Consider the following 27,852-nt stretch of genomic DNA (forward strand, 5'->3'; position numbering starts at 1 on the left):
TGTCAATAAAGTGAAAATGTGCACTTGACAACATTATACCTACATTGTATCACATAAGACACATTTATCATGTAACTTTAGGACCTAAACAACAATTCCAGCGGATTTAAAACACTCACGGGTGTTTTGTTTTTTTTACAATAAAAAAAAAAAAGAGCAAAACTGTAAGATAGAAAGAAGGCAAATTAGGTATTCCGAATTACTTATTAATAATGTATGTGTGTGTGTGTGTGGGGGGGGGGGGGGGGGGGGTCGAATGAATGTTAATGTAATGAACACGTTTCATCCGCCCCAAGAAGCCAAACAAACAAACAAAGCTTTTTAAAGCACAAATCATATTCGTTGCAGCAATCTAGACAGTGCAACTTGGCCACCGGGGGCAGTATAATAGTCATGCAGATACAAAGAAGACTTTCACAACTGAACATGAGTATGAAAACATTTATTTTGCGACTAGTAAAAGATCACACATATGAACTATTACAGTTTGAAAACAGACGACCCCCCCACACAACATCAGATTTCCAAGCAAGGTGAGTTGAACAGTCGTACATATACAAGATACAGAGGAAATATGTCGATAAATAAAGAAAAAAATTAACCCTACAATTCCTGCACCATGTTTTTCTTTTTTTTTTCTTTTTACTTTTGGCAAAGTGCGATATTATTTCAGTAAACTACACAAGAAAACAAAAAAACGTGTAACACTTGATGAAAAAGAAAAATACAAGTACAAATGCCACATAATATTCTTCACTCTTGAGCATAAACATAAACAGGAGGTTTTGCTACATGATTCCGTCTGCTTGCTTGCAAGTCTTTAGAAAAAACGGGTGTGAGGGAGAGGAGAGTGTGGTGCATAGTTGACATCCATTTGGGTCTTTTGTTTTCTTGTCAAATGTTCCAATCCACAAAAGATACAACAACAACAAAAGAGTCCAAGTTCTTCATCGATGCATTGTCCAAATAACATCTCAACCTGGAAGGCACGTGATGCGCAATTTTTCAAGGCATTGAACAATAATAATTAAAAAAAAAAGCATGTCAAATCCCTGTTAGTTTTCATGACAACAACAATAACCTGCGATCCCTTCTGTCGGATACGGGAGGGAAAATGACATGATTCCTGGCATTCAAGATATGACAAAAAACTTTCAAATACACCAGAGAAACATCAGGTTTCATTTGTTGGCGCTTTAAAATGACGCACAAGTCCTGTTTTGTTATCATTTGCCAAATGTGCCCTTTATGTTTGTTTGTTTTTCGTTCAATAATCATCCTAAATACAACTCGAGTACATGCAGGCAGGTATAGTATACACTCCTTATAGTGAGGAAGCAAAACTCTGCCCACTTCTTCCATAACATCCACTAAAATTACATTTAAAAGTAAAAAAAACAAAATAGCTATACCGTTTACACCATGAACAAAGTGGGCCATTTTGACCATAACACAAATGTGGATTATTATTTATCATCATCATCATCATGTTAAGAGCGCCAAGACCAACAACAAAAGTTACAAGCATCATCTTAATATCATACTAAAATATTACAGATTCTTGCTACCCTTTTTTTTTTGGTTTATTTTACCAAGAGTGTAACTACTACACTAACGAAGAAAACATGTCTCAATCAACAGTCCAGGGACCAACACTAAATGTCTCACAAGCAAATGAAACCAAAAATAAGAATAATCATCAGCCATATCAAGTAAATCTGCATTTCCGAGTAAAAAGTGATTGGTTGTGACCCTGAGAAATGGACTGCAGATTTATTTAGGAACAAAGAAAAACATCAGAAAAATAAAAAAATTCTTTCCAATTTCTTTGTTTACTAACAAACAACTCTACCACCATGACTGACTCACACGCGTACGTGCACACACACACACACACACACACACACATCCGCATACTGATATGTAATCTGTTTTTCACTTTTCAAAAAAAAAATATTTTGAACTTTTTTTAAACATTTTTTTAAATATTTTTTTCTTACATTTCTATTCTGTAAAGCTACCGTTTTAAACAAGGCAAGTTTAGTGATATCTAACCCAGTTTTTTTTTTGTACGTTTTTTTTCTTCCTCTTCTACTGTGAAGACAATATGGTGAAAATGACAACAAGTCAGAGGCAGGACCACATTTAAAACTTTCCCCTTTAAACGTGTTGGAGTGAACATTCTGTTACAACAAGAACAATCAGTTCGGTTCTCTATTTACACTCATCGAGTGGAAGTTGACTTGACGAGGTAACACCTTCAAGCAGGGTTCGAGCTTGAGCTTGAGCTTGGAACGTAAGACATTTAAAAAATATATGGCAAGACAACCTATGAAAAGACAGCATTTTAAAAAGTAGAGCAAAAAGATGTCATGTTTGCGTTGCGGGGCGAGAAGTCATAATATAATGTTCAAGCCACGTTTTACAATCAGAATACGGAAAAGCCGCAGCGGCTGTCCAAAAGGGACAAACGGAACATTTTCCAGGAGGGCAGTGAGAAAAGCTTTCGCACTTCCGCCATGTTTTTTTAAAGTCAGGATTACTCATTAGTCTAAATAACACTTAATATGTGAAAATGCTACATTTTGCATTTACATGCAAACAACTTTTGGAGTTTCAATAGCAGAAATACCCCCCCCCCCAAAAAAAAAAAACCCTGAGACGAGCTATAATCTCAAATTCCTGGATTGATTGGCAATCAGTTCAGGGTGTACCCCGCCTACTGCCTGAAGCCAGCTGGGATAGGCTCCAGCACCCCGCGACCCTTGTGAGGAATAAGCGGTTGGATATTCTCAAATTCACCTATTGAAGATTTTGTTTTTGAGGAACCGATCCTCCATTATTTGCTGGAAAATTACACTTGTTCACTGTTTTATGGCTCGGGCAGCAAGATCTGTCGATTATAAAAGTATTGCTTTGGCGCCATATCATTGACAAGCTAGCTTGGTGTCAAGGAACTGTGTTATCACGAGGAGCTTCGTTTAGACTGGTCACCGCCCTGTCCGATACAAAAGTTGTGCTTTGCCGCCATTTTACGGCAGTTTTCAGACGCATGCAGTAGAAGATGCTCAGCTAACATCAACATAGTTTTTTTGGCCACAGGATGGTGCCAAAGCAACACATATATTAGACACTGCTTTGGCCTTAGCACTAAATTAGCCAATAGATTGCCTGCCCCCCGCGCAAAAAAAAAATGAATGCACCAATCCCAACTACCCGGGGGGACACTGTAATATGCTTTACATTCAAATCAAATGGAAAAAAAGAAATGCTGTATATTCAATTAAATAACGACAACTGACTGATATTTAAAAAATATTTTTTTTAACTAAGCCCCAAACGACCCCCTCCCCACATACAGTAATTTGAACCCCGGCTTCGAGCACTCAAATGTGACAAGGGATGTTCAAGTATTGTGATAAGTTGTCAGGTGATGATGTCATCATAATGCAACGGGATAATAAAGTGAGCCTGCCTCTGAGTAAAGTGACCTACAGCGCTGATTCTACACGTGAGGAAGAAGAGTCCATGAAAAAGAAGACACACCAAACGGCCTGCCACGCTGCTTGTTTACCCAATCAGACGCCTTGGCTGTTAAGATGGCGTCCGGGACGTGGTGCTGGTGCTGGTGCTTGTGTGTGACGCCAAGGCGAAGGCGACGGCTTCAGAAGTTGAGGTGGCGCTGGCTGGGCTGGTGCAAGTGGGTGGGGCCGACCTTGGCCGGGTGCAGCAGGTTGAGGCGGCGCAGTGCGTTGCGGGACAACAGTGGCTGGCCGGCGAGGCCCGGGCGTTTCGGCAGGAGGCCGGCGCGGGTGGAGAGAGCCGCCGCGTAGCACGCAGACTGGTGGAGGCCCACGCGACGCTGGACCGACGACATGTCTGACCTGTGAGGGAAGGGGACAGAATTAGTGGGAATGGTGAAGGTTAGGGTAAGGGTTAGAGTTAGGATTGGTTTTTACCTAAAGAGCCACATTAGGCCAAATAAATAAACATTATGATGAACAAAACTTTTTTCGTTTCGTTTTTGGATTTTTGTGTGCAATTTTTTCAGACTTATTGTTTCCATACATTTTTAGACTTTTCTGTCTCTTGTCAAATTTCTGACATTCTTGGCAATTTTATGAACATACTGTATTATGGTCATTTTCTGCCTACATTTTATGGTGATTTTATGGTAAAAAAAATTGCTTTTGGGGGGTGGGGGGTATTTTGTTTTGGGACATTTTATAGTTACTTTTTATAGTTTTATTTTCTGCCTTTAAAAAAAATACATATTTACTTTTTGGGGCAATTTTGTGTACGTAAAATGGTAATTTTCAGAATTTCTTATTTTGTTTTTGGGCATTTTATAGTTTTTATAGTTAATGTTTTGACTTTTTAAAATTATTTTTTTGGGCAATTCCAAAGACATTTTATGGTAATTGTCTTTCTTTTGTTTTTGCGACATTAAAATTTTTTTTTTTAAATGTTTTTCTGCCATTTTTAAAATACATTTTCTGACTTTTTTCCACAATTTTGTGTACACTATATGGTAATTTTCTGCTTTTCCTCTTCCCTTTTTATGGTCACTTTTTTCAACATTTTTAGAAATTAAAAAAAAAAACTTTCATCTCTCTTTTTCTGACAACTTACAAATTTTAACTTTTTTGGGGGGAAAATGTCATCATTCATTTTGTATCTAAAATTAATTTAAAGAATATTTTATCAAAAATTTTAAAATATGTAAAAAAAAAAATATATATATATTAATTTCTACTAATTTCTAATTTTTTAGAGATTCCTAGGGAGCCACAGGAGTGGGACTACATGTGGCTCCAGAGTCACAGGTTGCAGACCCCTAACCTAACATTAACCTCCTTCATTCACAACTGGCTGAATCCCAAATCCCAATCCTCAAATTTTCAATCCCTACCCCATAAACCAATTGGCGAGATCATTACCTGTGACGCGAACCATCCAGAGCACGCCTGCCTTTCTCCTTGGGGGCGGTGGCCAGTTCCAGATCCAGGGAGCGCTGCAGTGGGTTCGGGTTAAGCCTGGGGGGGCTATGGTGGGCGTAGACCGACATGCTGGGGTGTTCTATCAGCAGGTTCTCCAGAGGACTGGTCTCCACCAGGACGGACTGGACACCACGGCCGGTGAAACACGGCGGCGGCGTGACGAACCAACTCTCCTCCAGGGACGACGCGTCCAGACGCAGGAAGTCGCCCTCCTCCTCTTCCTCCCCCTCGTCACCGCCGTCCGGGTCGGTGTCGGCGGTGGAGTTGAGGGAGGTGCAGGAGGCGTAGCGGATGGGAGGGCTGGCCATGGGGGACGGGATCATCACCAGGTCCTCCTCATCTTCCTCATCCTCGCCTTCGCTCCGACCGACGGTGGAACCGGAGAGGTCGTCACCACGCTGGCTTGAGCAGCTGTCAGCTGAGGACGCAATTTCAGTTCATAAAAGTCAAACTCAAGGCCATGAAAGCTTGTTAGAGAAAAAAATGACATGCAAGGAATTTTGTGAATATAGGATGAATTATAATAGGAATAAAATATCACATATGTGCTTCGAGCAGTCACACAAAGGACATATTCGTGCCAAAGAATATAAAAAAAATGAAAACGCAGTGTCTTGAGTGTATCAACAGGAGGCGCTGTGTTCATGTTTTTCCCCCTGATGGTGAGCAGCCACATGTCACGTGGCCAAACCTAACCACAGGCTCACTAATAACAGCTCTACAAACAAACACTGACATTATTTTTGAAGCCCGAAAGGAAACCAAACATGGAGGCCAAAACGCGCACACACAGTGCAGCGTCTGCTTCTGATGACTCACCCAGACAAGAAGTTGAGATCTCAGATTGACTTTTTTTCTTTTTGAGAAACCACAAGTCAAATATTGCAATTTATCGACTTCACCTTCCGATAAAAAAAAATAGTTTTCGCCTAAAAAACAAACAGTCAAGAGACCGAATGGATGATGCAAGAACCTTGCAAACAAACCGGTGCATTGTTTACTTCCTGTTTGAAGGCACGCGTGACACGCCCATGTCCTTAGCCACAGGATGCTTCATTGGGTACAGTGAATGACATAACCTGACTAACCTCATCCCAAAACTGGAATTTTTGAACCCTGATGCCTGAAGTGTAAAATACCTAACCCTAATATTTATATTATTGCAAAGAAAATGTTTGGATCGACTTCCCCTTTAATCCTCAATCTAACCCCTAACCTTCAAATATAATTCCCTAATCCCACCCCTAACACATAACCCCTAATCCCTAATTCTAGCACTTGATGAGGCCACACCCACATGCTTAACCATAAAATACTTTATTAAGTGCACCAGCACATCGCATCCAATGAAAAATATCTGCCTCATCACTATAAATAGTATCTTAATACAGTAAAAATTGATATGGGGTCCATTTTTAGCTTTGGCATGCTCCTTTGTGACAAGAAGTAAACCGAGGCAGTTTGCATTTGCACCCAATGCCTCTATCAGAAAAAAAAAAATCACACGCTTGTGGAATCTGAGCTGGCTCAACTCGTGTCATGGCGGGTCATGGTGTGTGTTTTCACTGTGACCTATTTTCAAACCTCAGACAAAAAAGTTGCCGTGACTTGTTGCCTGTGTGGCCTCCACTCTCGGCTCACTTGTTTATGAACAATATTGCTTATAAACCAGGGGTGAGCAAACTCAGGCGTGTAAATATTTACATCAGAAAAGATAGGCTAGGTCATTCGTAGATTATATAAAACGTTTTTAAAGGGGAAGCCAACCCCCATTTTTCGCCAGATGGTCGAACAAAAGGAGAGACGGAGGGTCCCACTGCAGTTTTGATTTATTATTATTATTTTGACACACTTTTATTATATGTCGCACACACTTGTGTCTTTCCGCGGTCTCGCCCACACACTCCCAAACACTTCCACCTTGCCAGCGCTACCGCGGAGCGAGAGCGGGCACGCACGCACGCGCCTGACTTCACAAAAGCAAAGTTTCGGTCCCGAACAACACCCGATCATTATTTCACTCTAAAGGAAAAAAAGGGGCAACAGCCATTGTGCCACAATAGTGCCTCCGGTCCATGATGCAAGTCTTAAAACATGCCTAAGTGAAAAATATGGTTATTTTAACAGTCCAATTTGCGTCTTAGAGCCACGATTGATGCATTAATTAAACCAACCGACTAACCCGTCTGTGTATTACTCTGCTGACGGGCTTCCTTCTGCGACCACGCATTATAGCGATCGATTTTTACATATAAGCCTACTCAAACTTATCTATTCTTGCTATTTTCACTCATTGTCTAAAATTTTCCTCACTTTTATGGGTTGAGCGATGATAATGTTTTTGTTTTTTTTTACTAATATAGAAACTCTTTATTTAAGCTATTTGAGGAGAATGCTGAAAAGGCCAAATCAAAGAACAAAGCAGCCCTTATTTGGTTCACTGTATGCACCAATGAAGGTTGATTGCTGGTCGGACAGGTTTGAGCACAACAAAAGGCGAGACTTACCCAGGAAGTTGACCAGAATCCAGTCTTCCTCGCCCTCCTCCTCCTCGGGCTGCTTGTCGTGGCAATGGCGGCGGCTGGGCTCGGGCGCGGCGACGTCATCGCCGAACAGGGCGCTGGCGAACCTCTGGAACATCCTGCTGGGGCGTGGGCGTGGCTCGGGGAGGGGCGGCGCGGCGAGGCGCTTCGGTCATCAGCTGCGGACGGGCAGGCGCTCGGCCGGGGCGCTAAAGTGCATCAAGGGCCCGTGGGCGCGGTTCATCGGAGAGCCAGGGGGCCGCACATGCTTAGTCGTGTAGTGTGGATGCGGGGAGAGAAAAGGACGAGGAGACCTGAAAGTTTTCAAAAGTGATGTTATATGATTTAAGTCAAACATTTCTTGACAGTAAAGACTGAGGAACACTTTTGCTTTTGCTTTTTTTTAATAGTATGTGGGATGGTTTTAAGTATTTTAACTCATTCACTGCCATTGACGCCTATAAACGTCAAAAGTTCATTTTAACTATTTCTATTAGTTTGACATTTTTTCCCACTTTTGTTAGCAAGAGTATGAAAACCTAGACATTTCTTTTAATAATATATTTTTTTTAATGATAAGTTCATTTGAACTATTTCTATTAGTTTGACATTTTTCCCACTTTTGTTAGCAAGAGTATGAAAACCTAGACATTTATTTTAATAATCTTTTTTTTTAAAGATTATTAAAAATTTTGGCCGTTAAAATTAATAGCATGACTTCAATAGTTAACTCACAATTAATCACAAATTGTATATCTGTTCTAAATGTACAATAATTATTTTCTAGATGTTCATACTCTTGCTAACAAAAGTGGGAAAAAATGTTAAACTAATAGAAATAGTTCAAATGAATTTTTGACATCTATAGCCGTCAATGGCAGTGAATGAGTTAATATCTCTCTATATTAGATTTGTACCCATCATGTTATGGGTCTGGAATGTATAGCCTGTGATAAACAGCTACTACATTGTGTTGTAAATATTCAAGATGATCCTGTCCGCAGCTGCAATGCTTTCAGCTGTTAAACTGACAAAAAAGACGCTGTTTCATTCAGCAGCAGTAAATAGAAGTCACACAACCAGAGCAGCCAATCTTCACAGTTGGTCACTGAAGGACAAAGCGCAGTCATTGAGCGCCACATGGACTCTTCGTTGGGTTATTTAAAGCCATGACAACACTTACTGTGGGCGAACATTTCTGTCCAGACAGTATTTCTGCCTTTCAAACTCACCGGACACTCAAATGTCGGATTTATTTGAACTACCCGTGACTTGCCAAATCAGGTTGAACTGAGCTGTGGTGCGTTTAAGACCTCGACCACAGGCTCGTACAACGCCGTAATGGATCTCAAATTTCAAAATAGCGACGTCAATATATATATTTTTTTGCATTTTTGACTGTGTTGGTAGTTATAAAATACTCACAGTGCCGCCTAATCAGTCAGTGGACGCGTTAGTTCGCCACCGCTGTCCCGTGGGAAAGCGTTTTCCACTTCTTAAATTGCCATATCGTATCATACATAGCCTTGAAAAACGTAAATAACGTGCAAAAGGCACGTCGTGACTTGAGCTTGTTTGTGCAACCTTGTCTACTTCCGCGCAGATTCAAATCACTTGTCGTTATAGAAGTCGCGTGACGTTCATGGTACACACGTTCTTTGTTAACCCGAATCGGAAAAGTGCATGTTGTTCGTCAGAAACTCTACTTCGTGGGCCTTTGTTCCTTAACAGAAGAACGCTCATAATTCTTTACCGCATTTGAACCAAAAACCTGCTTTGATTCGCTGACACATTAATGGATGCTACTTAAACTTTACAAATGTCTGATGTGTTCGCCAGCACTTAAACGCACAACAGGTTCATGATTTGGGTTCATTGCAGTTGTGCTGCGTTTAGGATCACCTCTTCTGACTCGTACATTTCTGTGTCGAGCTCAAAGTTTTCCGGAGAGGTCGATGAACTTTATAAACATTCTAAACATGTTTGAACAAGGAGTGGGCAAACACACCGTCACGCAGAACAAACAAAAGTGATAAAATGCTGTTCCTCTTCCAGTCAACAACCCACGACTAATAAACAAACACTCAATCAGAACACAACAAAGCAGTTACCTTGATAACAGATTAAAATCTACATGTACTTGCAGACGCAGATTTGTGAGTATTTATTGATTAAGACAAGTGAATTACTTTCGGAGACAAAATGTAAACACGGGTTGTTGATGGTTACGGATGGACACCAACTGATCCCGTTGACAAAACTGGATACATTGGCAAAACTACCGTGTAACCTGCGCAACCAACCGAATATAATGATGTTTTTTGTTTAGTATTCACGCAGATCGATTGGTCGATTTATCGGGTGTCTTTATCGGACGTGAAGTGATAGGTCTGTAAAGTGGGGGGTTGCGAAGCCTGTTTGTGTAAGTCGGTTTAGCTCGTTAGCAGCCGGGCGTGGAAGAGAAGGGAGGAGGAGGGGGGTTGTTATTCGACACGGCTGGGGCTGGACTAACCAACGTCTGCCTAAAAACAATGTTATCATGGTGTACGACACACAATCGAATGCACCCAAGAAAAAGCGCAGTAAAAAAGGCACTCGACTTAAAAGCGTCGAGCAGCTAACATGTTTGCTAAACTGGAACAAATTGTACAACGACATGAATTATGTATGGAATTAACCAGAAAACACAACAAACGTCCGATAACTGCACAGTAATGACAGTATATACACATATATATATCATTATTTAAAAAATCAAAACGTGAAGAAAGTGCATAGAATGATGAAAGCTAGGGAAGTGTAGGGGGGAACAAAGAACCCACCTGCAGCTCAGCCGACGACGTAAAAAACAAAAAAAATATTAAATGTAAATTCCTTTTCGAACTCGAGGTAGATGCGTGCCTTTTTCGAACAATGAAAAAGTCGACGTTTTCTTCGTAGAAGAAATAAAGTACAAAAAGGCGTAATGTTAGGAACTTAACATCGGCTGTTTCTTCTTTTCCCCCGACTGATCCTTTTGTTATTGTTGTGAGTGTGGGTAGGCCTCCTCACAGCTGATCGACGTGACGTCTTGAAAGGCGGGGCCAACACCAGCATTTCGACCAATCGCGGGGCGCAGCCCCGTTTGTCACTAACACACGTGACTTTGTTCACTGAAGGACATGACTGGGCAACGCTCGCACAAGCACCAAAACGCTGCATTGTTACATAAAACGGACCATATCCGGTTCCGGTTGCGTTTTGTAACGATTATAAATGCAATCAATAAATATTATTACTGTTATTGTAGTTTTAGTATGTTCGTCAGCGGTTACCTTTGTTTTTATGTATAATGTATGAGTCAACGGCACACGTTTAAAAGCTCAAATGAGCAAGTTTTTTTCCATTTTTAAAAAAACTAAAGTTACTTCTTTTCTTTTTTAAGATAGTTTTACTTTTAAGAAAAAAAAATCTGGATGAGAAAATCCTACTTTTTCAAGATCAACGTGTTAAAATAAATCAATAAATACTACTGTAATTATCTTCACTTTCATAGGTTGGATCCCAGTCCATACCATGTAGATTGCCTGAAAGAAAAATAAGTGTGTGATATAGGTCCAAACAGCCATCAAAGATGATAACTATTAAATGCATTCATACTTACATACAATTGCACTGACTCCCAAGCTAAAGCCCAACAATCTTTTTGAATCTATCAATCTCTGAACCCTTTTCTGGGACAAATGAATCAAGAAAAGTTCTGTGTGATAATGGGGTGACCCCTATATGTCAAAATTGGAAGAAAAACTCGATTTAGACTGGTATTTTCTATGCATTTCTCATTTAATTTCTGGAATAAACTTAAACATGATTAAAAAAAAATATATATATATATATATAGAGAGAGAGAGCTGGCCCAGTCTGGTTCTGAGTGGCTCAAATCTTCGTCCCTATTGGTGTCTTTCCATCACATGACTTGGTATCCTTGCTTTTTGTAAATCTTGACTCGAATCAGCCACACCAAAACAAAACCATAAATCGAGATTGGAAAAACAGACACTGGAGATAAGGCCCATTTGCCTGACCTGCGGTTTTTCCATTTGTGCGCAAGCAGGTCGCACCTGGACATCTTGATGACATCACAACACTGATAAGAACGTCCTTGATGGCCTCTGCGTTACATCGGCTCCAGCGCTAATAGAACCTTCATAAACTTTCCAGCAGGGGCATTGCTTCGCTCTTGAATCTTTATAAGTATTTAGCATTATCAAGAGTTCTGTAATTGGAAAATTAGTTAAATTCATTTAGCATTTATTTATACATGTATGTCAATGAATAACCAATTCAATTAATTATAGTAATACAATAAAAAATAAAATAAAGTCAGATGTTTGAGTTTGTTAAAAATAAATAAAAATAAGGGTCAATTTTGACGCTAATATTTTCCCTTTCATTGAAAATGAATATTGGGCCCAGATATGTTTTTGCTTTCTTGAATCCTAACATCAGTATTGGCCCTGAAAAAAACATTACTTTTCTTCTTCTCAAGCACACAAGTTGTTCAATGGTCGTGGACAAAATGTCCTCCAGTTGGGAGCAGTGTGTCAGTGTTACAGCAAAACAATAATACAGAGCCTCCTCCATATGTGGAAGTTGGGTGGGCTTGCCTTTACATAACTGTGTTTTGCAGCGCGTTGCACAACTGCGTAGAGCATGAGCTCACGCAGAGGTCAATAACCTACTGTTTTTGTCCGTGCTCTATTGGGAAATGGGACAAGATGTACAGTATGGAAAAGGAAACTAAAATGGTGGCTTTATGTAATGAGTCATATTGTTGTTGGAATCAAAAGTATCACGTATGTTGATTCATTCTGTTTGGTGGTGTGCATTCGCTGCAGTTGTGACAAGTACAAGAATTGTAACATTTAAATATAGAGACATCGATCTCATGTAAAGCTAGATAGGCCTATCTGTTTATATTAGAAACAGTTGCAAGTCATGGCTGGTAGAACACATTGCATTTTGTATTTGTTAGTATTTAAAAATATATATTTTTGTCTATAATTTTATGACTGACTCTTAAATGATTAAAGAAGATGTTTTTTGTATTTAAATATATATATTTTTTACTACATTTGATTAATTTACTTTGTTGTATATTAAATATTTTTTGCATTTCATATTTTTTGGTTTATCTATGTCCTAATGTTTACATTTAAGATTGTTGAAAACTTTATTTTATATAGTGCATTCTTAAGTCTTATTTTTTTCTTTACTGTCTGTGATGGCCTCATTGGAGGGCCCACAGGGTCAGGACCTTCCCGCACTTCTGTGTCAACACGCTAAGGGGAATGTGGGCGGCGCCTACGAGACACACTGACCTCCGATCTGACTGTGTGACACTTTTACTTTTTGCTTTGACTTTCTTCATTTATTCACACAATTCCATGTAATTGTCGTGACATATTTACATGCTGTTTCATACTTTGGGTGGAGTGTTGGACCAGAAATATGTGCACACACCCAGGGGAGCAAATCACGCACACACATGCACGCACACACTTCGTGCATGGTGTTGCATCAGATTGATTGACTTGGAAACAGTGGCAAAGTCCTCCAAGTCACAAAGTCTGCTTGCTTCTCTTCCCAAAAACAACAAGCCAATCAAACATGCAAAAATAGATGCATCAAGGCATCTGAAATGTATTAGAAGCACTTAAAAAAACAATCTGATTAGGTTATCATTTGTTTTTCATGTTGTATTTTATACGGTTTTCTTCATTTTCTTTTGATTTATCAGGATTTTAAAAAATTATCTTATTAATTTAAAATGTGTTAATTTTCTTGTTTTATTTGCATACAGAGGTCTACGCTATTCAGAATTTTTAAATACATATTTTTAACATTTTAAATTTTATTGAATAACGAAAAAACCACACCATAAAATGTCAAAAGAAAAAGGAAGAAAAAATTTGAAAACCAACAGATTGGAAATTGAAAAAGGGGAAAATTAAGAAATCAAATAATGGAAAATAAAAGAGGAATAACGCAAAGAAGAAATATAGGGGTAAATGGAAAAATTACAAAAGTGGAAAAATGTCAAAATGGAGAAGGAAAGAAAAAGTAGGAGAAAATGAAATCGGAATAATGAAAATGAGAACAAATTTAACTAAAAAGAACCAACAAGCAGAAAAAAAGAAAGCAAAAGTAACACAAGAAAGAAGGAATGTACGGGCAAAAGGGTTTTTTGGAAAAAGGAGAAAAAACAACAGGGAACAGGTATTTAAAATATATAAATGCAAATAAGACCAATAAAACCACAAGGAAAAACGGTAAACATAAAAGAAAAAAGTAATGAAGTAGAACGAAAAATTTAATTAAATAAGAAAAGGTACACAAACGTGAAAAAGAACAAAACAAATGACAAGAACAAACTGAGGAAAAGTGAAAAATAGAGGTAGAGAAAAAACAACGGGTGTTTGTGACGCTTTGGCGCCCTCCAGCGATTTGCGGAGAGAATTACATCCTAAAGGCTTCCCCCACACAAGCCAACACAAACTGACAACATAACAGACAGAAAAATAAGTCTTTTCTTTATTCATTTGTTTGATATTCTCAACAAATATTGACATGTTACTAAAAATATAATTTCAGAAATTTCCATAAATTCAGCATTTATATTTGTATATTCTATCAAAATTAGTTTGTACATTTGTACTGCGATTGCAGCTCACTGGCAGCAGCATTCATTCCTGAGAAGTACCACAATCTAAAAAAAATAAAAAATAACATTTTCAACTTTTTATGTTAATATTAAGTTATATTTTGAAATGTGTGTTTGAAATGCCCGGCCACCCATCAAAGTGTGAAATTAAACAACCAAGTCAGTCTTTCATGACATGGCGATTTCTGAAATGTGTGTGGAAGTGAGCTCTTCTCCACTTGTTGATGAAATGCTGCCAAGGACAATGCAATTGAATCTCAATGAGAGAGAAAAGCTACAGACCGTATGGCACAGACCTTTTCCAGTGTTTGAAAGTCACCACAACTTCCCAATGTCTTTTCTTCATGAATTACATTAATTCCAGAGCGTTCGAGCAATCCCATTTGCCAGGCCCCCCACTGTTGGAGACCTCTCCATCAGAGGTGGTCAGTGGCAGGTAGGCGTAGTTGGCACCTGTGCGACTCGGCGGCGAGTGCCCGAACAGCCGCACGAACAGAGCCAAGAGGCTGAGCATCAGCAGAACGCTCAGGATGATGGTGAGCGTCAGCCATGTTGACCTGTAAAGAAGAGAACAGACTAAGATTTTTTTTTTTTTTATGTGCATTTTTCAGGGAAAGAAGTTGTATTTTTTTCCCATGGTAAAAAGTTGGTTATGTTTGAGGAAAAATATGGCAATATTACGAGAATATTTTTACAGTTTTCTGAACAGTTTTAAAGTAAAAAGAAATACATTTGCTAGCAAAAACATCAACAGAAAATAGAAATAAAGGAAAAAACAATTAATTTGAAAATTGAAAATGAAAATTAGCACACAAATTTTTTTAAAGGAAAAACAAAAAGGATAGGATCTATTTTTTTTCTTTCAAAATGGGAATAAGAAAATCTGAAACAAAACAAATGTTAAGAACTGGAAAGTAATAAAAAATAAAATAAAAAAATAAAATAAAAAGAAGAAATAGGAAAAGGAATAAAGAAAAATACAAAATGACAGAAATAAACAATGTTAATGGTTGAGCTAACGTGACCGTTGTTGGAGTCTCCTGAAAAGTGACGATTTTGGAGGTACAAGGTTTAGGCCATATAATTTTTTTGGGAAAAAAAAAAAATCTAAATACTGAAAAAAGTTGTAATACTAATAAAGTGGCACTTTTATATGACAAAAAAAGACCTTTCTATACTTACTCTGTCAAATAATGAGTTTCTTGCTCCTGCTCTTTGGCCTGTGAGCGTCCATCTGTGACAATAAAAGATGACAAAAGACAACGACTGAATACACACTTCAGACATACAATATATAAGAAGTGCTGAGCTAATGTTGGGCCTAAACGCAAGTCTTTTCTCTTGTACCTTCTTCACAGTTTTTTCCCGTGAACCCCGGAGAGCAGCTGCAGCGTCCGCGGACGTGATGGCACGAGCCGCCGTTCAAACAGGAGCACGTCTGATTGCAGCCGTCGCCATAGAAACCCGGCAGACATTCTGAGAGAAGAGGAACACAATACGCAGTTTACGCATAAACTATACTAGCTTGTGTTAGCTCCTTCTCTTAGCTCCTCTTGCTAGCGCGATGCATAAATGTTTACGTTTGTTTGTTGTACTTTTAGGTGTTAGCTACAGGTTGTGTGCACTTACCTTGACTGCAGTTGATGCCCCGCCATCCGGCGTCACAAACACAACCACCTGCAAAATGACAAATGAAACCCCTTCAGTATAAAGAGGACTCGGGGCTGGCGGGACAGAAGTTGTAGGCGGCGCCTCGGTGGGGTGGACACTCACTGGCGGTGCAGACCTTGCGGGGGCCGCATGATGGCAGCTGACACACTGCCGAGCCGCAGTCGGCGCCCCGCCAGCCCTCCTGGCAGCGACACACTCCGTCCGCGCATTGGCCGTGTTCGCCGCAGTCCGACGGCTGGCAGTGCGGCGGATGGACGCACAGGATGGTGGAGACTGCCCGAGCGCAGCGCCACCTTGCGTCCGCTTTGCTGAGGTGGGATTCGGAATCATTTCAGGCAACAGTAAGAGGTGCGTATCGCGTCATGGTGGCGCAAGCTACCATTTATCAGACGGGTAGTTTGCCAAGGTGCCGTTGGAGACGAAGGTGGCGGAGCCGCCGCCATCCATATTGATGGCGTTGATGACTCCATTTTGCTTCAGGAAGTCGGCCATCTCCCAAAGGCTCATTCTGTCGACGATATGCAACATCTTGAGATCCACGAGGAATTGACAACCACGAACCTTTTGTAAATCAGGCCCTAACTGTCAGACAAATTTAAGGGCATATTTTTCACCACAATCTGGAGTTGTGTAATAAATCTCTCACCCCCTTTCTCCCGTCTGTCCGTCCAGCTGTAACAAGATCACACTGCCCTTGGCGTCGTGACCCAACGCCGTCCTGGCTGACACAACATCAGCGAAATAGCGTACGGAGCCTGCCAAAGTACAGAGCACACCTCAGGCCGCGGAACACCACCACGGCGGCGGGCACATCAGACCGCGGGGGTTTTTGAGTAGCCGTGAGGAACTTCTGTACCGGTCTCCTGCGTCTCGTCACACTCGGCCTTCAGACTGGAATTGACGTACACCTCGCCGTTTCGGAGCAGCCACATCACGCCGCTGACCAACTGAACAAAGGGGTTGGACTGGTCTAGAACCTCGTCCTGGGACAGATACCTGTACAAACACAAGGCTGACTAAGATCAATAAAAATAAATAAATACAAATATAATATATATAAATATTTAATATGATTAATTATGATAATAAATATAATATAAAAATAATAAAATATTATAATATATGGTAAATAGACATTTAGTATAATCTACATTAGGTAAATTAGTAGTGCATCAAAAAAAAAAAATGCCATTCAGGGTTAGTTCTCTGTTTTCTTACCCGAACACCAGGGTGCCGTCCCTCCTAATTCCAAAGTGGGCGTTCTGCACACCGCCGCTGTCCTGCACCATCCTGCCGTCGCTCACCACGTTGCCCAGACACTGGCCCGTGTGGGTGTTGAAGTAGCCGCCGTTCTGGGCGTACACACAGCCAGCCGGCTGGGACGTCTCCTCTACCGTGGATAAGCGTTGACTGCCGCATCCGCCTGGCCGGCCAGGCTCCAGCACCGACAGGGTCCTCAGCGGGTCCCGGACCACGGTAAAATGACCTGAAGCCAGACACAGGGAATGAACACTAAGCCGGACACACGCCAAACATTTTTTATTTTAGCTAGTTAAAGTGAACTACTACAAATTTGTGGCTCAGGAATTTATTTTTTGGGGGAAGGAGAGTGAATAGGCAAATTTGCTGTTTTTTTAACCGATTCTTGCTGGAAATGTTGCTAATTCACTGTTTTTGTGCTCAGGTCAAATCAATAAAGTGCTACTTGTATTGGAGGCAACTGTTTTCCACAATCTTGTTCTTTCGGTCACGACTCACAGCTCGTGACCCTCTGTGAGGATAAACTTAGATCCATCCGTAAATCAAAAGTCATGCCTTTCCACTCAGCTCATCCTTCAACACGACAGACCAATTTGTTTTTTGTTTTTTTTACTACACTATTATTTACTGAATTGAAATAAGGAACATGCATTCTACTTTACTTTTATTAAATGTATGAAATCTTCAATATATTGAAAGTTTATTTTAAAAATAAGCTTTCTGAAAATAATACAAACAAAAGAACAAAAAAATATATTTTTTAATCAATTTTATTTGTATTTTTTTTAAACAGGTCAGTTTGAGTCTTAAAACAACAGCAACATGATTGAAGATAATTGTTTGTCATCAATGTAAGTTAAAGGTCATACCTGTTTGGTAATCTTAAAACCGGATCAATACGATCCACAGCAATTCTGAAAATTGTAATATATAATAGCAAAATAATAATAATGATCAAAAATCCCACTTTACAATTGTGCTTTTTTTTTTTAAAGTTAACTTACCATTTGAAAACTTCATAAAAAAAATTCAAAATGTGTCAATGTAACACAAAAGGACGGTTAAGAATATTAAAGATAATTGTTTGTCTTGAAAAAGGCAATCAGAGTATTAAAGTTAAAAGTTACACTTGTTTGTTATCTCCAACTTGTTAGTCTGTAAAACAGTTCAGTTTGAATTGCAACTTGATAAGAGGATGGCTGAATATGTTCAAAGTTCCTCATTCGTGCCCTGACTATATAATGGACTTTTACGCAATTTTAATGGCTTTTTACAGTATACAGACAAGTCCAAATTTAGAGTTGAGAACTCTGCAATTCTTCTTTTTGTTTCCTCAAAGTGATGTTGTACGATAGTCTTCCATTTATTGACAGAAATAGAGAACAGGCGCTATGGAATACTTTAAAAACTCTATTTTAAGAATTTTGAATGACAAATATATAACTGGGGAAAACTGTACTATTCTTTTATTTTTTATTTTTTACAATGGTCTCTTCTATTGCGGGAGTGTCTGGAACATTTCCTCACAATGAGCAAGGGTTCACTGTCATAACAAAGTAAAAAAAGATAAAACTGATTACTTACCAGTCACGATACGGTTTGGCAGCTTGTACACGACCAGTCTGGACTCGGCCACCGGTAGACCGCTGTGGTTGCTGGCGCGAAAGCTCTCGTGCGTGCGATTGCCGTGCACGCTGAGCTGACAGTCCCTGACGTAGCGGTGCGAGTGGCGAGGGCCGTGGCCGTCCGTGTAGGGCTGCAGGATGTCCATGTAGGGCTCCGTGATGTCATCCATCGCTGACACTCTTAAAGTAAACAAAACGTACAGTGTTAGACAGAAAGTTTTTTTTTTTCATTGATATGCATAATTTGACATTATTTTGCTAATTAATTAACTAAAACAATTTTTTTTTTTAACTCAAACGATTGGGAGCCAAAAGAGCTGGCTCTTTTTAGCGAGCCGAGCCAAAATAGCCGGTTCTCTAAAAACAGACAGGTTTCCCACGGATGTATTTGTGAATGTGGATCTGAAAAACACGTGAAAATCGAGGATATATTTGTGTGAATAATTGTGAGACAAATTTATCCCCGTGCTATGCGCGTTGGCCCTCATGCATAAAAGTTTTTTTTAATTTTGCCTTCTTTTAAAATGATAAAATAAAAATTGTTTTTTCACCCTTAGCTTTTTACAGACTTCTTGTTACAGTAAAATATTTTCCCGATATCATAACTTGAGTCACTGTCAATCTTTAAATCAGCAAATATGAAAATCCTTTGCTCGACTGCAACCACTGCAAAGGTACATTACAGACATATAGAACATTAAATACGGCTTAATATGTACACAAAATTGTATGTAAATATGGCCATTTAGAAATCCACTCATTAAAAATTATGTATACAGTGTGCACATTAAATGTGAGATAAATATGGTCAATTACAACTGCATTCATTACATATTATTATATATTGTACATTACATAAGTGTATTCAAAATAATTGAATGTGATGTATATACGCTACATAACAGGCATGGCACAAAATTTAGGAAACATTAAATTAAATATGATATAAATATGATATGCTAAAGATGCAAATATTGAATATGGTACAATTAATATTTTGTAAATATAGCACATTATTGGCGGAAATAGTCATCAAGGATGTAAAAATAGTGCAAATATAATTTAACTACTTCGACCACGTTAAACTGGTTGAGAAATGAGGAAAGTAGGTGGCGTCGAGAAAGGAAAAACAACAGTTGGGGGGTAATAAAAGTAGGCTACTTCAAACTAAGTACTCCAAGTTATATATCTAAAAGTTTCTCTTTTGAGAGAGAGAAAAAAAAGTTTTCCTTGGTTGGGCAGCTAACTAACTAGCATCGCTAGTCAAACCGTTAGCTCCAGGGGCAGGTACTCACCCTTCACCGGTACTTCGACTAGTCCACAGCCGGCCACAAAGGCACAAAAGTAGCCATAAGAAGCATGCGGACATCCGTCTGGTTGCCATTAGAGGAACTCCTCTCTTTGACTAAATTGTCAGGTGACGTTTTCTCCTCTTGTCACGCTGCATCGCCACTTTTTTGGTCTCATGCGCTAACTCGAAAAAAAAAAGAAAGTAAAAAGTAACCTCCCATGGTTATCAGTCGTGCCTTACAAAATAAATGAGCTGTTGTTTCCGGGAACCTTGTTACAAAATAAAAGCAAAGGTTTCCTGTATAGCGAGAAACAAATATTGTAGAACAGAATATAAAAATACTAAATATTTGTAATAATAAAAAAATCATCATTAACTATAAAACAAAATTCGATATATTTCATAGCATTAAGTCGCATTTTATTGCAAATATATTATAATGTACTGTAATGTAATATTAGTGAGGACTCGCCCATTAAAACATGACGTTACATAATCTCACTTTAGATGGCGGTATTGAGTTTACAGGTGGTGACCACTCACCAAAAACCTCAAGCGAAGAAGAGAAGCAGAAAGTTGAAGGGTATAAACATGGCAGCGAGCATCGCTTGTATAAAACATACAGCGTCTTGCGTTAAACCCTCGCTGATTTTCACTGTCCAGCGCAAGACGTCACCGGCCAGTGCCGGTGCTCGACGGGCGGCGGAAATTCGGAGTGTAAGAGCCGCGGCCAGCGCCACTGCGGATGTTCAGCACAATGAGAAATTCTGCTTGGAGTTGGTCAGGTGGGTCTGTCTTGCCAAGTTTGGGTGGCTGTGTTGGCCATTTTTCTTCTTTAATTTATTTAACACGCCTAAACCAATCCATCGGGTGAAGATCGGTAATTTACTGAAGGAAAAACTGCCGAAACGTAGTTTTAAAACATAAATATTAGGTTAAAAATGTGCAACAGTGACCTCTAGAGGGTATTCAAGGACTGGCAAGGCATACATTCAAAGTTAAGGCAGAATAACTCAAGTAGAGCCAGAGTTAATGGCTCAACAACTTACTGTAATTATCAGATTGTCAAATTATAGGAACCCCTTTCTCCGGGTGCTTCCAAAGGAGGCAATACTTTCTATATTATCTTTTTATATACATACATTATGAAAAGAGCCATTGCTCTGTATCAATCATAACAAATGTGGTTATCTTCGTATCTGAAAGCACCATCTTAACACGTCCTCCTCCCACCTCAGGTCCAGGGACTACGAGGGCTTTGTGTGCTCCCTCCTGCTGCCAGAGGGGGCGCGACGCTCCGCTTTGGCTTTGCGAGCTTTCAACGTGGAGCTAGCACAGGCAGGTAGTCCATCAGCAATACAGAATGCATGGACTGTTTTGGAGTTTGTTTGTGCTTGAGCCAAAGGAATACTCGTATTGTGTGAAAATGATTCAGCAAGTCTTGTATATTTCTTAGAGGGACTTAAAATGATTTACTTTTAAACTACGTAATCACCTAAAAAAAAATGTCCTCAGCAATTACGTCAAATTTATCATTACCATTCTTGCTTTAACCATTTGTGTTAATTTTCTCTCTACAAGGTGAAGGACTCAGTCTCACAAAAGTCTCTCGGTCTGATGCGAATGCAGTTCTGGAAGACGGCCATTGAAGAAATCTACAGAGACAAACCACCCAACCAGCCAGTCAGCATGGAGCTGTGGAGGGTAACTAGCAAAACAACGCTCTTTAAGCCTTTCAGTGCCAGTTAAAACATGTCGGAGTCCGTAATCAAGTTATTTTCTCCTTCTTCTTTTTTTTTTCCAACACAATGCAAGTTCATCTAGTAGTGCTTTTGAGAAGATGATTGACCCGGTGCCTATTCTGTTTCGCAGGCCGTGAGGAAGCATAACCTGACCAAGAGATGGCTGACGAGGATCATAGCAGAAAGAGTAAGTCTCCTTAGACCATAAAATAATTGGATCGGAACCAACGGGAAGTAGAGAGTGCTTCCGTTTGGAGTTTGAAACTTGGCTTTGCCTTGCCAGTGCGTTGTTAGCATCATCTCCTCATAACATTTCAGTGATATAGCGCAGGTGTAAACAATAATAATAATAATAATAAACAGGGGAGGGGATAGAAAATGGATAGACGGATTGGAATAAATCGCTGGCCTTCCATTTCAGGAAAAGGATCTGGATGACAGGGGTTATCGGAACCTACAGGAGCTGGAGTCATACGCTGAGAACGTGCAGTCTTCACTCTTGTTTCTGCTCCTTGAGTCTTTAGGTAAAAATGCCTTACGACCCCCCCCCCCCCACCCCCCCAAAAAGTTTTTAAATCGCTTTGTTTGTTGCGGCAGGTGTAAAGGACGTCCACGCAGATCACACGGCCAGTCACGTGGGTAAGGCGCACGGCATCGTGACGTGTCTGAGGGCGACCCTTCATCACAGCGGCCGACGCAGAGTCTACTTGCCCATGGACATCTGCATGCTGGTGAGATCCTTTGCTCTGCGACGACTCAATGGCTGGATTTGCACATAGGAGGTGGCAAATAAGTACAAATACTTATGTTTAAAAATGTGCTGGTACTTTTTTTATTTTTATTTTATTTTTTTTCCTTTGTTTTTAAAGAGCTCAGTATTGTTCATTCGGAAATGTCATCATCATTGCTTTTTATTTTTATATATTTAATTTTTTAATTTTTTATTTTTTTATTTATTTTATTTATTTTTGTATGTGCGTGTATTTGTTATTTGTTAAAAATGTGCTGGTACTGATACAACGCCTGTACTTAAAGGAGAAGTCCCCCCCAAAAATTCTTGACACTAATATGTTCTATGCAGCCTCACTAGTCCAAATATGGTATTCTGGTTAATATTGCGTTAGTGGAATATGAATTAAGCAGCTAAAGCCAGACATTTTTATGAATATCAGAAGGCGGCCATTTTGTCACTTGCTGTCGAGTGAAGATGACATCACAGTTTCTCAGGTAACAACCAATCACAGCTCAGCTTCAGAAAACAGGTGAGCTGTGATTGGTCGTTGCCTGAGCCCTGAGCAACTGTGATGTCATCTTCAGTCGACAGCAAGTGGCAAAATGGCCGCCCCCTGAGATGGATAAAAAACGCCTGGATTTTGCTGCATAACTCATATTCCACAAACGGAATATTAAACTCCCAGCCAATTTCACTGAAGCAATCACTTTCGCTCCCGGCTGTTTTACTGGATTTTGACTGATTTTGCAAGGCCCACAGAATATTGTGTTCTGTTGCTATTGAAACATAGAACCTACCAAAAGAAACATTTTCATCAGTAAAAAAAAAAAAGTATATTTCTATCAGTTTCCGTTTTGCAGCAATTAGCATTAGAATATAGCTAAGTTTCATCATTATTATATATTTAATTTTTATATATTATATTATATTATATATTTAGAAATGTGAGTAAAATAGCTTTTTTTTCAACATGGCCCTGGTTGATCTCTTATACTCTGCTGCCACCTGCTGGCCGCTTTTGTAATAACTACCATTTCTTCTACCGTTCTTTGCAGTTGAGGCTGCATCAAAGCCTTGTGTATGCTCTAGCATAACAAAAAAATATATATAAATACATCTTTGGGACACTTTTAAATATATAAAATGTATTTATACGTTTTTGGGAGCAAATGAGTTCATCAGAATGTCGTGTTTAGATTAGTGAGGTCACATATTGTCAAGAAATGTTTCAGGTTGACTTCCCCTTTAAGTAAAAGTAAAAAAATATATAGGCTGTGAAATCTACTTATAAAACAAAAGTAAATACGAATTCCCAACTTTAATTTATATGCAATACCTTTCCGAGTTGATTTTAAATCATCAAATGATGCAGCGTTTAATGAACAAAATGTGTTTTTGTCTTGCGTGTGTCTTTCTGCATTTTGTGGATTTTTCTTGTGCTTGTTTTTGTGTCTACATTTCTTGTTTGTTTTTGTCTGCCTTTGTGTTTTGTTTATATGTTCATGTATTTGTAGCACGGAGCTTCTCAGGAGGACTTCATCCGCCGCAGCCAGGAGCAGAACATACGGGACGTGGTGTACGACATCGCCAGTCAGGCTCACATTCACCTGGAACACGTCAGTACCCACTCAACAACAGAAATGGCCGTCTTGTAGTTTTGTTGCAGACTCCACCACTTTCACTAACAACCCAGGCTAAACTCGGCTCGTTTCTAAGTGGAGATCCATCACTTAAACATACTACTTCCTTGACAGTGACGTTAATTACTACTTTCCTATTTAGCCTTGTGGCATCCCATCACATGTCTAAAACACAAATAAGTGAGTTTTTTTTTTTTTTTACAAGGACAGAAAAAAGCAAAAGAAGGTGAATCGTGAATAGGTGGGGGTATTCACTAGGGGTGTGCCCCAAAAATCGATTCTCATAAGAATCGTGATTCAGAATCGATTTTAAATGTCCCAAAATCGATTTTATTTAAATTATTTTATACTTTCTTGCCTTTGTCTGTGTGTGCCTTTATTTGGAGTGCTGTTCATGTTGTACCCAATTTGGCCACTTAGGGGCAGTGTGGTTCCACGCGGTCTAATACACCGGTAAGTTGTAGCCACATTAGAGAGTATAAGGAAAAAGTCACGATCAAGTTATTCCAATAAAAGTTGTTTTTTTTGCAGCGTGGAGCCGTTCTTTTGAGTGATAAAAGTGCCACGAGTAGCTCGCTAATTAGCATAAGCGAGTAAGACTGGAGTAGATCATTACGATTCCTTGCAAATCTATAGATTGAAGCAAAAATCATTGTCAATCAAATCATTTTGAATCAAAAATCGTTCTTAATCGATTCTGAATCGAATCGCAGACCTAAAAATCGGAATCGAGTCGTGAGACATTCAAAGATCCCCACCCCTAGTATTCACTGTATGTATTATTATTATTATTATTATAATTTTTTTTACAAGTTATCCCCTTAGAGCAATCATCACAGCTCCTTTTTGGAGGCGCGAACATTCTTGAGTAATTAGCAGCAGAGCGTCAGTGTGAAGGTCATTCTCGTGGCTGCATGCTGTTTCCACTTCTACACGCACACACACACAATGCTGACGAGAACAGCAGCTTGTGTTTTATTTTTTTTGCTTCTGTCTCCTTCCCCGCCCTCCAGGCGCGTTCGTTCGGCCCCAGCGTCCCGGCAGCTGCGACGCCGGCCTTCCTTCACACGGTGAGTCTTCTCACGGCAACTAATAGACAAATGAGACCTTCTGGACGCCTCAACTTAAAACACGCCCCCAAATTTCTGCAATATGATGTTGGCGCAAACGATGTCACGCTATATAGCACTCAAGTGTTTGTATCCAAGTAATTAGATGTGATGGACTGTCAGCTGTATTTAGCAGAAAAACTGCTCCTTCCCCTCTAAAGTCTTGACGTAGAGGTAGCTAGCGATCTGCTATCCCGTGCGGAATGTAGAAAGCGCGCCTTACACGCCCGCTAAAAGCCACTTGGCATGCAAAGAGCATGTGATTTTCACGCCGCAGTGGACCTCCGCTGTGGTTATTTTTTGCATGTCCACGTGAGGAAACCTGCATGGCGTCGTCCCCTCTCAACCTGTTAAAAAATTCATTCCGAATAATTGTAGGCCTGAGCGAGTGCCCTCCGAAGCATCACGAAAACATTGCAGAGTACATATAAATACATGTACATTATAGATCAAGATAATTCCACCGTGTTTCTAGCAAGCGCAGCTACGCAATTGGTCGGGTAATTTCCGTCCTCGTCACCTGTTGCTACGCAGAATTGGTATAATTGGCTGGCCAAATAATGACCTACCCTTGAAACTCTGTTTTAACAAATATTATGGCACAATATAAACACCAAATATATTTTATTATTATGATGCTTAATGCTTTTTCTTTTTTTTATAATTAAAAGTCATTTGGATTTATATTTCAAAAAAGTATGGACATTAGTTTCACCAACATGAATATTGCACACAAAAAAATCATATTCATTACTTTTACTTTTTTAATGCAAATCCAACCGACTTTTTTTTTTCACTGTAAATGTGATTACTTAATAAAATAAATGTTAAATGTATCTAGAAAACTATTAATATTTCCATTTGCTGAAAAAATATGAATTTAGATTAAAAAAGGAATAAATATTTTTACTAAACCTATTTAACCGCTAAAAACTCTTCTTCTGTGGTGCGTGTGCCATGCAGGTGGTGCTGGAGGATTTCCTGCAGAGGGTGAGGAAGGCGGACTTTGACATCTTCCACCCGGACCTGCAGAAAAGAAATCCTCTTCTCGCCATCCAACTTTACTTGCGCTCCTGGAAGAAGACCTACTGAAGTCTCTTCAAGGCTTTTATACAGACTCGAGTAGGAGAATCACATACAGAAAGTAGACCTCAATAAATCATGGACATATCCAGTGTATATAAAAAGTCTACACACCCCTGTTCAATTGACACGTTTTTGTGATATTAAAATAGGAGTCACAACACATCTGCCCCAATCCAAAGATTGAAAAGATTACACTTTTTTTAAATTTAATTGTGGGTCACATTCATTTATTGTGGGGGAAAAAGTTTTTATATTAGGAAAAACGTGGCATTTGAGCAGGGGTGTGTAGACTTTTTATATCCACCGTTGGAAATGTAACAAAGTGTTTCTGCTGAGTTCAAGGTGTTAGTTCATTTAAATTAAAAAGAAAACATTCATGATGGAACTGAAATGCATACACCAAGATTAACGTGTGTTTTTTTTGTTTTTTGTATTACGCGTGCATGTTGACCAGTTTTTGAATTGTCATCGTGTTTATTTCTTTGGTGCAAAGTGGCTGTACCCGTCAAGAGTAGCAAAAGCATTAATTATACAACATGTACAATTTATGTACACTGCCCACGCACGCGTGACGTGTTCTGGACTTTTATTTCCACCTATTGCTTAGTGAACCCCTAAAGTCCACTCACACTCGGATCAGGTGAGAGTTTGGTGACGGCCCAATTAAAAGCCTTTGATAGCTACGACTAAGCTAAGACTAAGACTATTTCAACCTGGCACAGGAAGAAATAACAAAAGGTCTCGGAGTGTTCTCGACATCGTCAAAACTACGTTAAATCAAAGGCTGTTGCCATTTTTGTTGAACCCGTGAGAGACTCTAGCCCTTTCACGCGGGCGATCTAAAGCCAGCGTTTGACAAGGGCATCAATGATGGATGGAGTGGTTTTAGTCCACGTGTTCCCATAGCTATGCCAACACTGTAAAAAAATGCTAAATTAGCTCTTGATAACACTAGTTTTCACCCTTCTCACTATCAAGCTGTTATCGGGCAGATACGATAACATACTTTTGATACTCGCCATCCCTAACGAACACATTTGTGAGAGAGGCAAGCGGCGTGCATTTGATCAGTGAGAAGTTGCTTATTTGGCCATTACAGAGGACATCTGTCAATACCCAAACCCACGGCCGGTGGAGCGCAGCATGCGGCTCGTGTGCGCGCCTGTGTAAACAGCAACGCTGTCAATTATACAAAATGCTGGAGGCAAAAGGAGTCATTTAAGACTAATGAGCTTTCGTCTTAGCTCTCATCTGCGAGCCCCCTAAAAGAAAAGAAGAAAAAAAATCACACATGGGACCCTTTTCCATCTTCCTGGCATCTGGGCTGCTTCATGTGTGCTGGAAAAAAAAAAAAAACTTCATTCCCTCTCAGACGTTGCGCTTTCTCTATGTGTTCCTTAAATCATGAAAGATTAACGTCATGAAAGATGCACGGAAACACGTGCTGCCGTCACATAACAGTAGGGAGCA

General features: G+C 39.6%; 3 protein-coding genes across 3 annotated transcripts; 1 reads left to right on the forward strand and 2 right to left on the reverse strand.

The window, feature by feature from the left end:
• Window positions 1-427: 427 nt before the first annotated feature.
• Window positions 428-10,562, reverse strand: tp53inp1 (tumor protein p53 inducible nuclear protein 1). Its single transcript, XM_086079294.1, has 4 exons — window positions 10,345-10,562; window positions 7,508-7,836; window positions 4,941-5,418; window positions 428-3,884 (listed from the first exon to the last, which is right to left on the reverse strand). Exons 2-4 carry the CDS (start codon window positions 7,638-7,640, stop codon window positions 3,665-3,667), a joined length of 831 nt encoding a protein of 276 aa, XP_085935420.1. The 5' UTR covers window positions 7,641-7,836; window positions 10,345-10,562; the 3' UTR covers window positions 428-3,664.
• A 3,538-nt stretch (window positions 10,563-14,100) lies between these two features.
• Window positions 14,101-20,314, reverse strand: nagpa (N-acetylglucosamine-1-phosphodiester alpha-N-acetylglucosaminidase). The gene is made up of 11 exons (XM_086078663.1): window positions 20,077-20,314; window positions 18,741-18,961; window positions 17,115-17,382; window positions 16,753-16,892; window positions 16,543-16,651; window positions 16,276-16,404; window positions 15,999-16,204; window positions 15,855-15,902; window positions 15,573-15,701; window positions 15,408-15,459; window positions 14,101-14,782 (listed from the first exon to the last, which is right to left on the reverse strand). The coding sequence occupies exons 1-11, from the start codon at window positions 20,163-20,165 to the stop codon at window positions 14,575-14,577; spliced, it is 1,599 nt and encodes a 532-aa protein (XP_085934789.1). The 5' UTR covers window positions 20,166-20,314; the 3' UTR covers window positions 14,101-14,574.
• A 321-nt stretch (window positions 20,315-20,635) lies between these two features.
• ndufaf6 (NADH:ubiquinone oxidoreductase complex assembly factor 6) lies at window positions 20,636-26,930 on the forward strand. The gene is made up of 9 exons (XM_086079664.1): window positions 20,636-20,857; window positions 21,311-21,410; window positions 21,654-21,776; window positions 21,945-22,001; window positions 22,236-22,338; window positions 22,412-22,545; window positions 24,062-24,163; window positions 25,201-25,257; window positions 26,260-26,930. The coding sequence occupies exons 1-9, from the start codon at window positions 20,664-20,666 to the stop codon at window positions 26,386-26,388; spliced, it is 999 nt and encodes a 332-aa protein (XP_085935790.1). The 5' UTR covers window positions 20,636-20,663; the 3' UTR covers window positions 26,389-26,930.
• Window positions 26,931-27,852: the final 922 nt, after the last annotated feature.

Source organism: Leptonotus elevatus, chromosome 6 (genome assembly GCF_054856555.1).
Source record: "Leptonotus elevatus isolate MCC_2025b chromosome 6, RoL_Lele_1.0, whole genome shotgun sequence".
NCBI classification, from domain to species: Eukaryota; Metazoa; Chordata; class Actinopteri; order Syngnathiformes; family Syngnathidae; genus Leptonotus; species Leptonotus elevatus.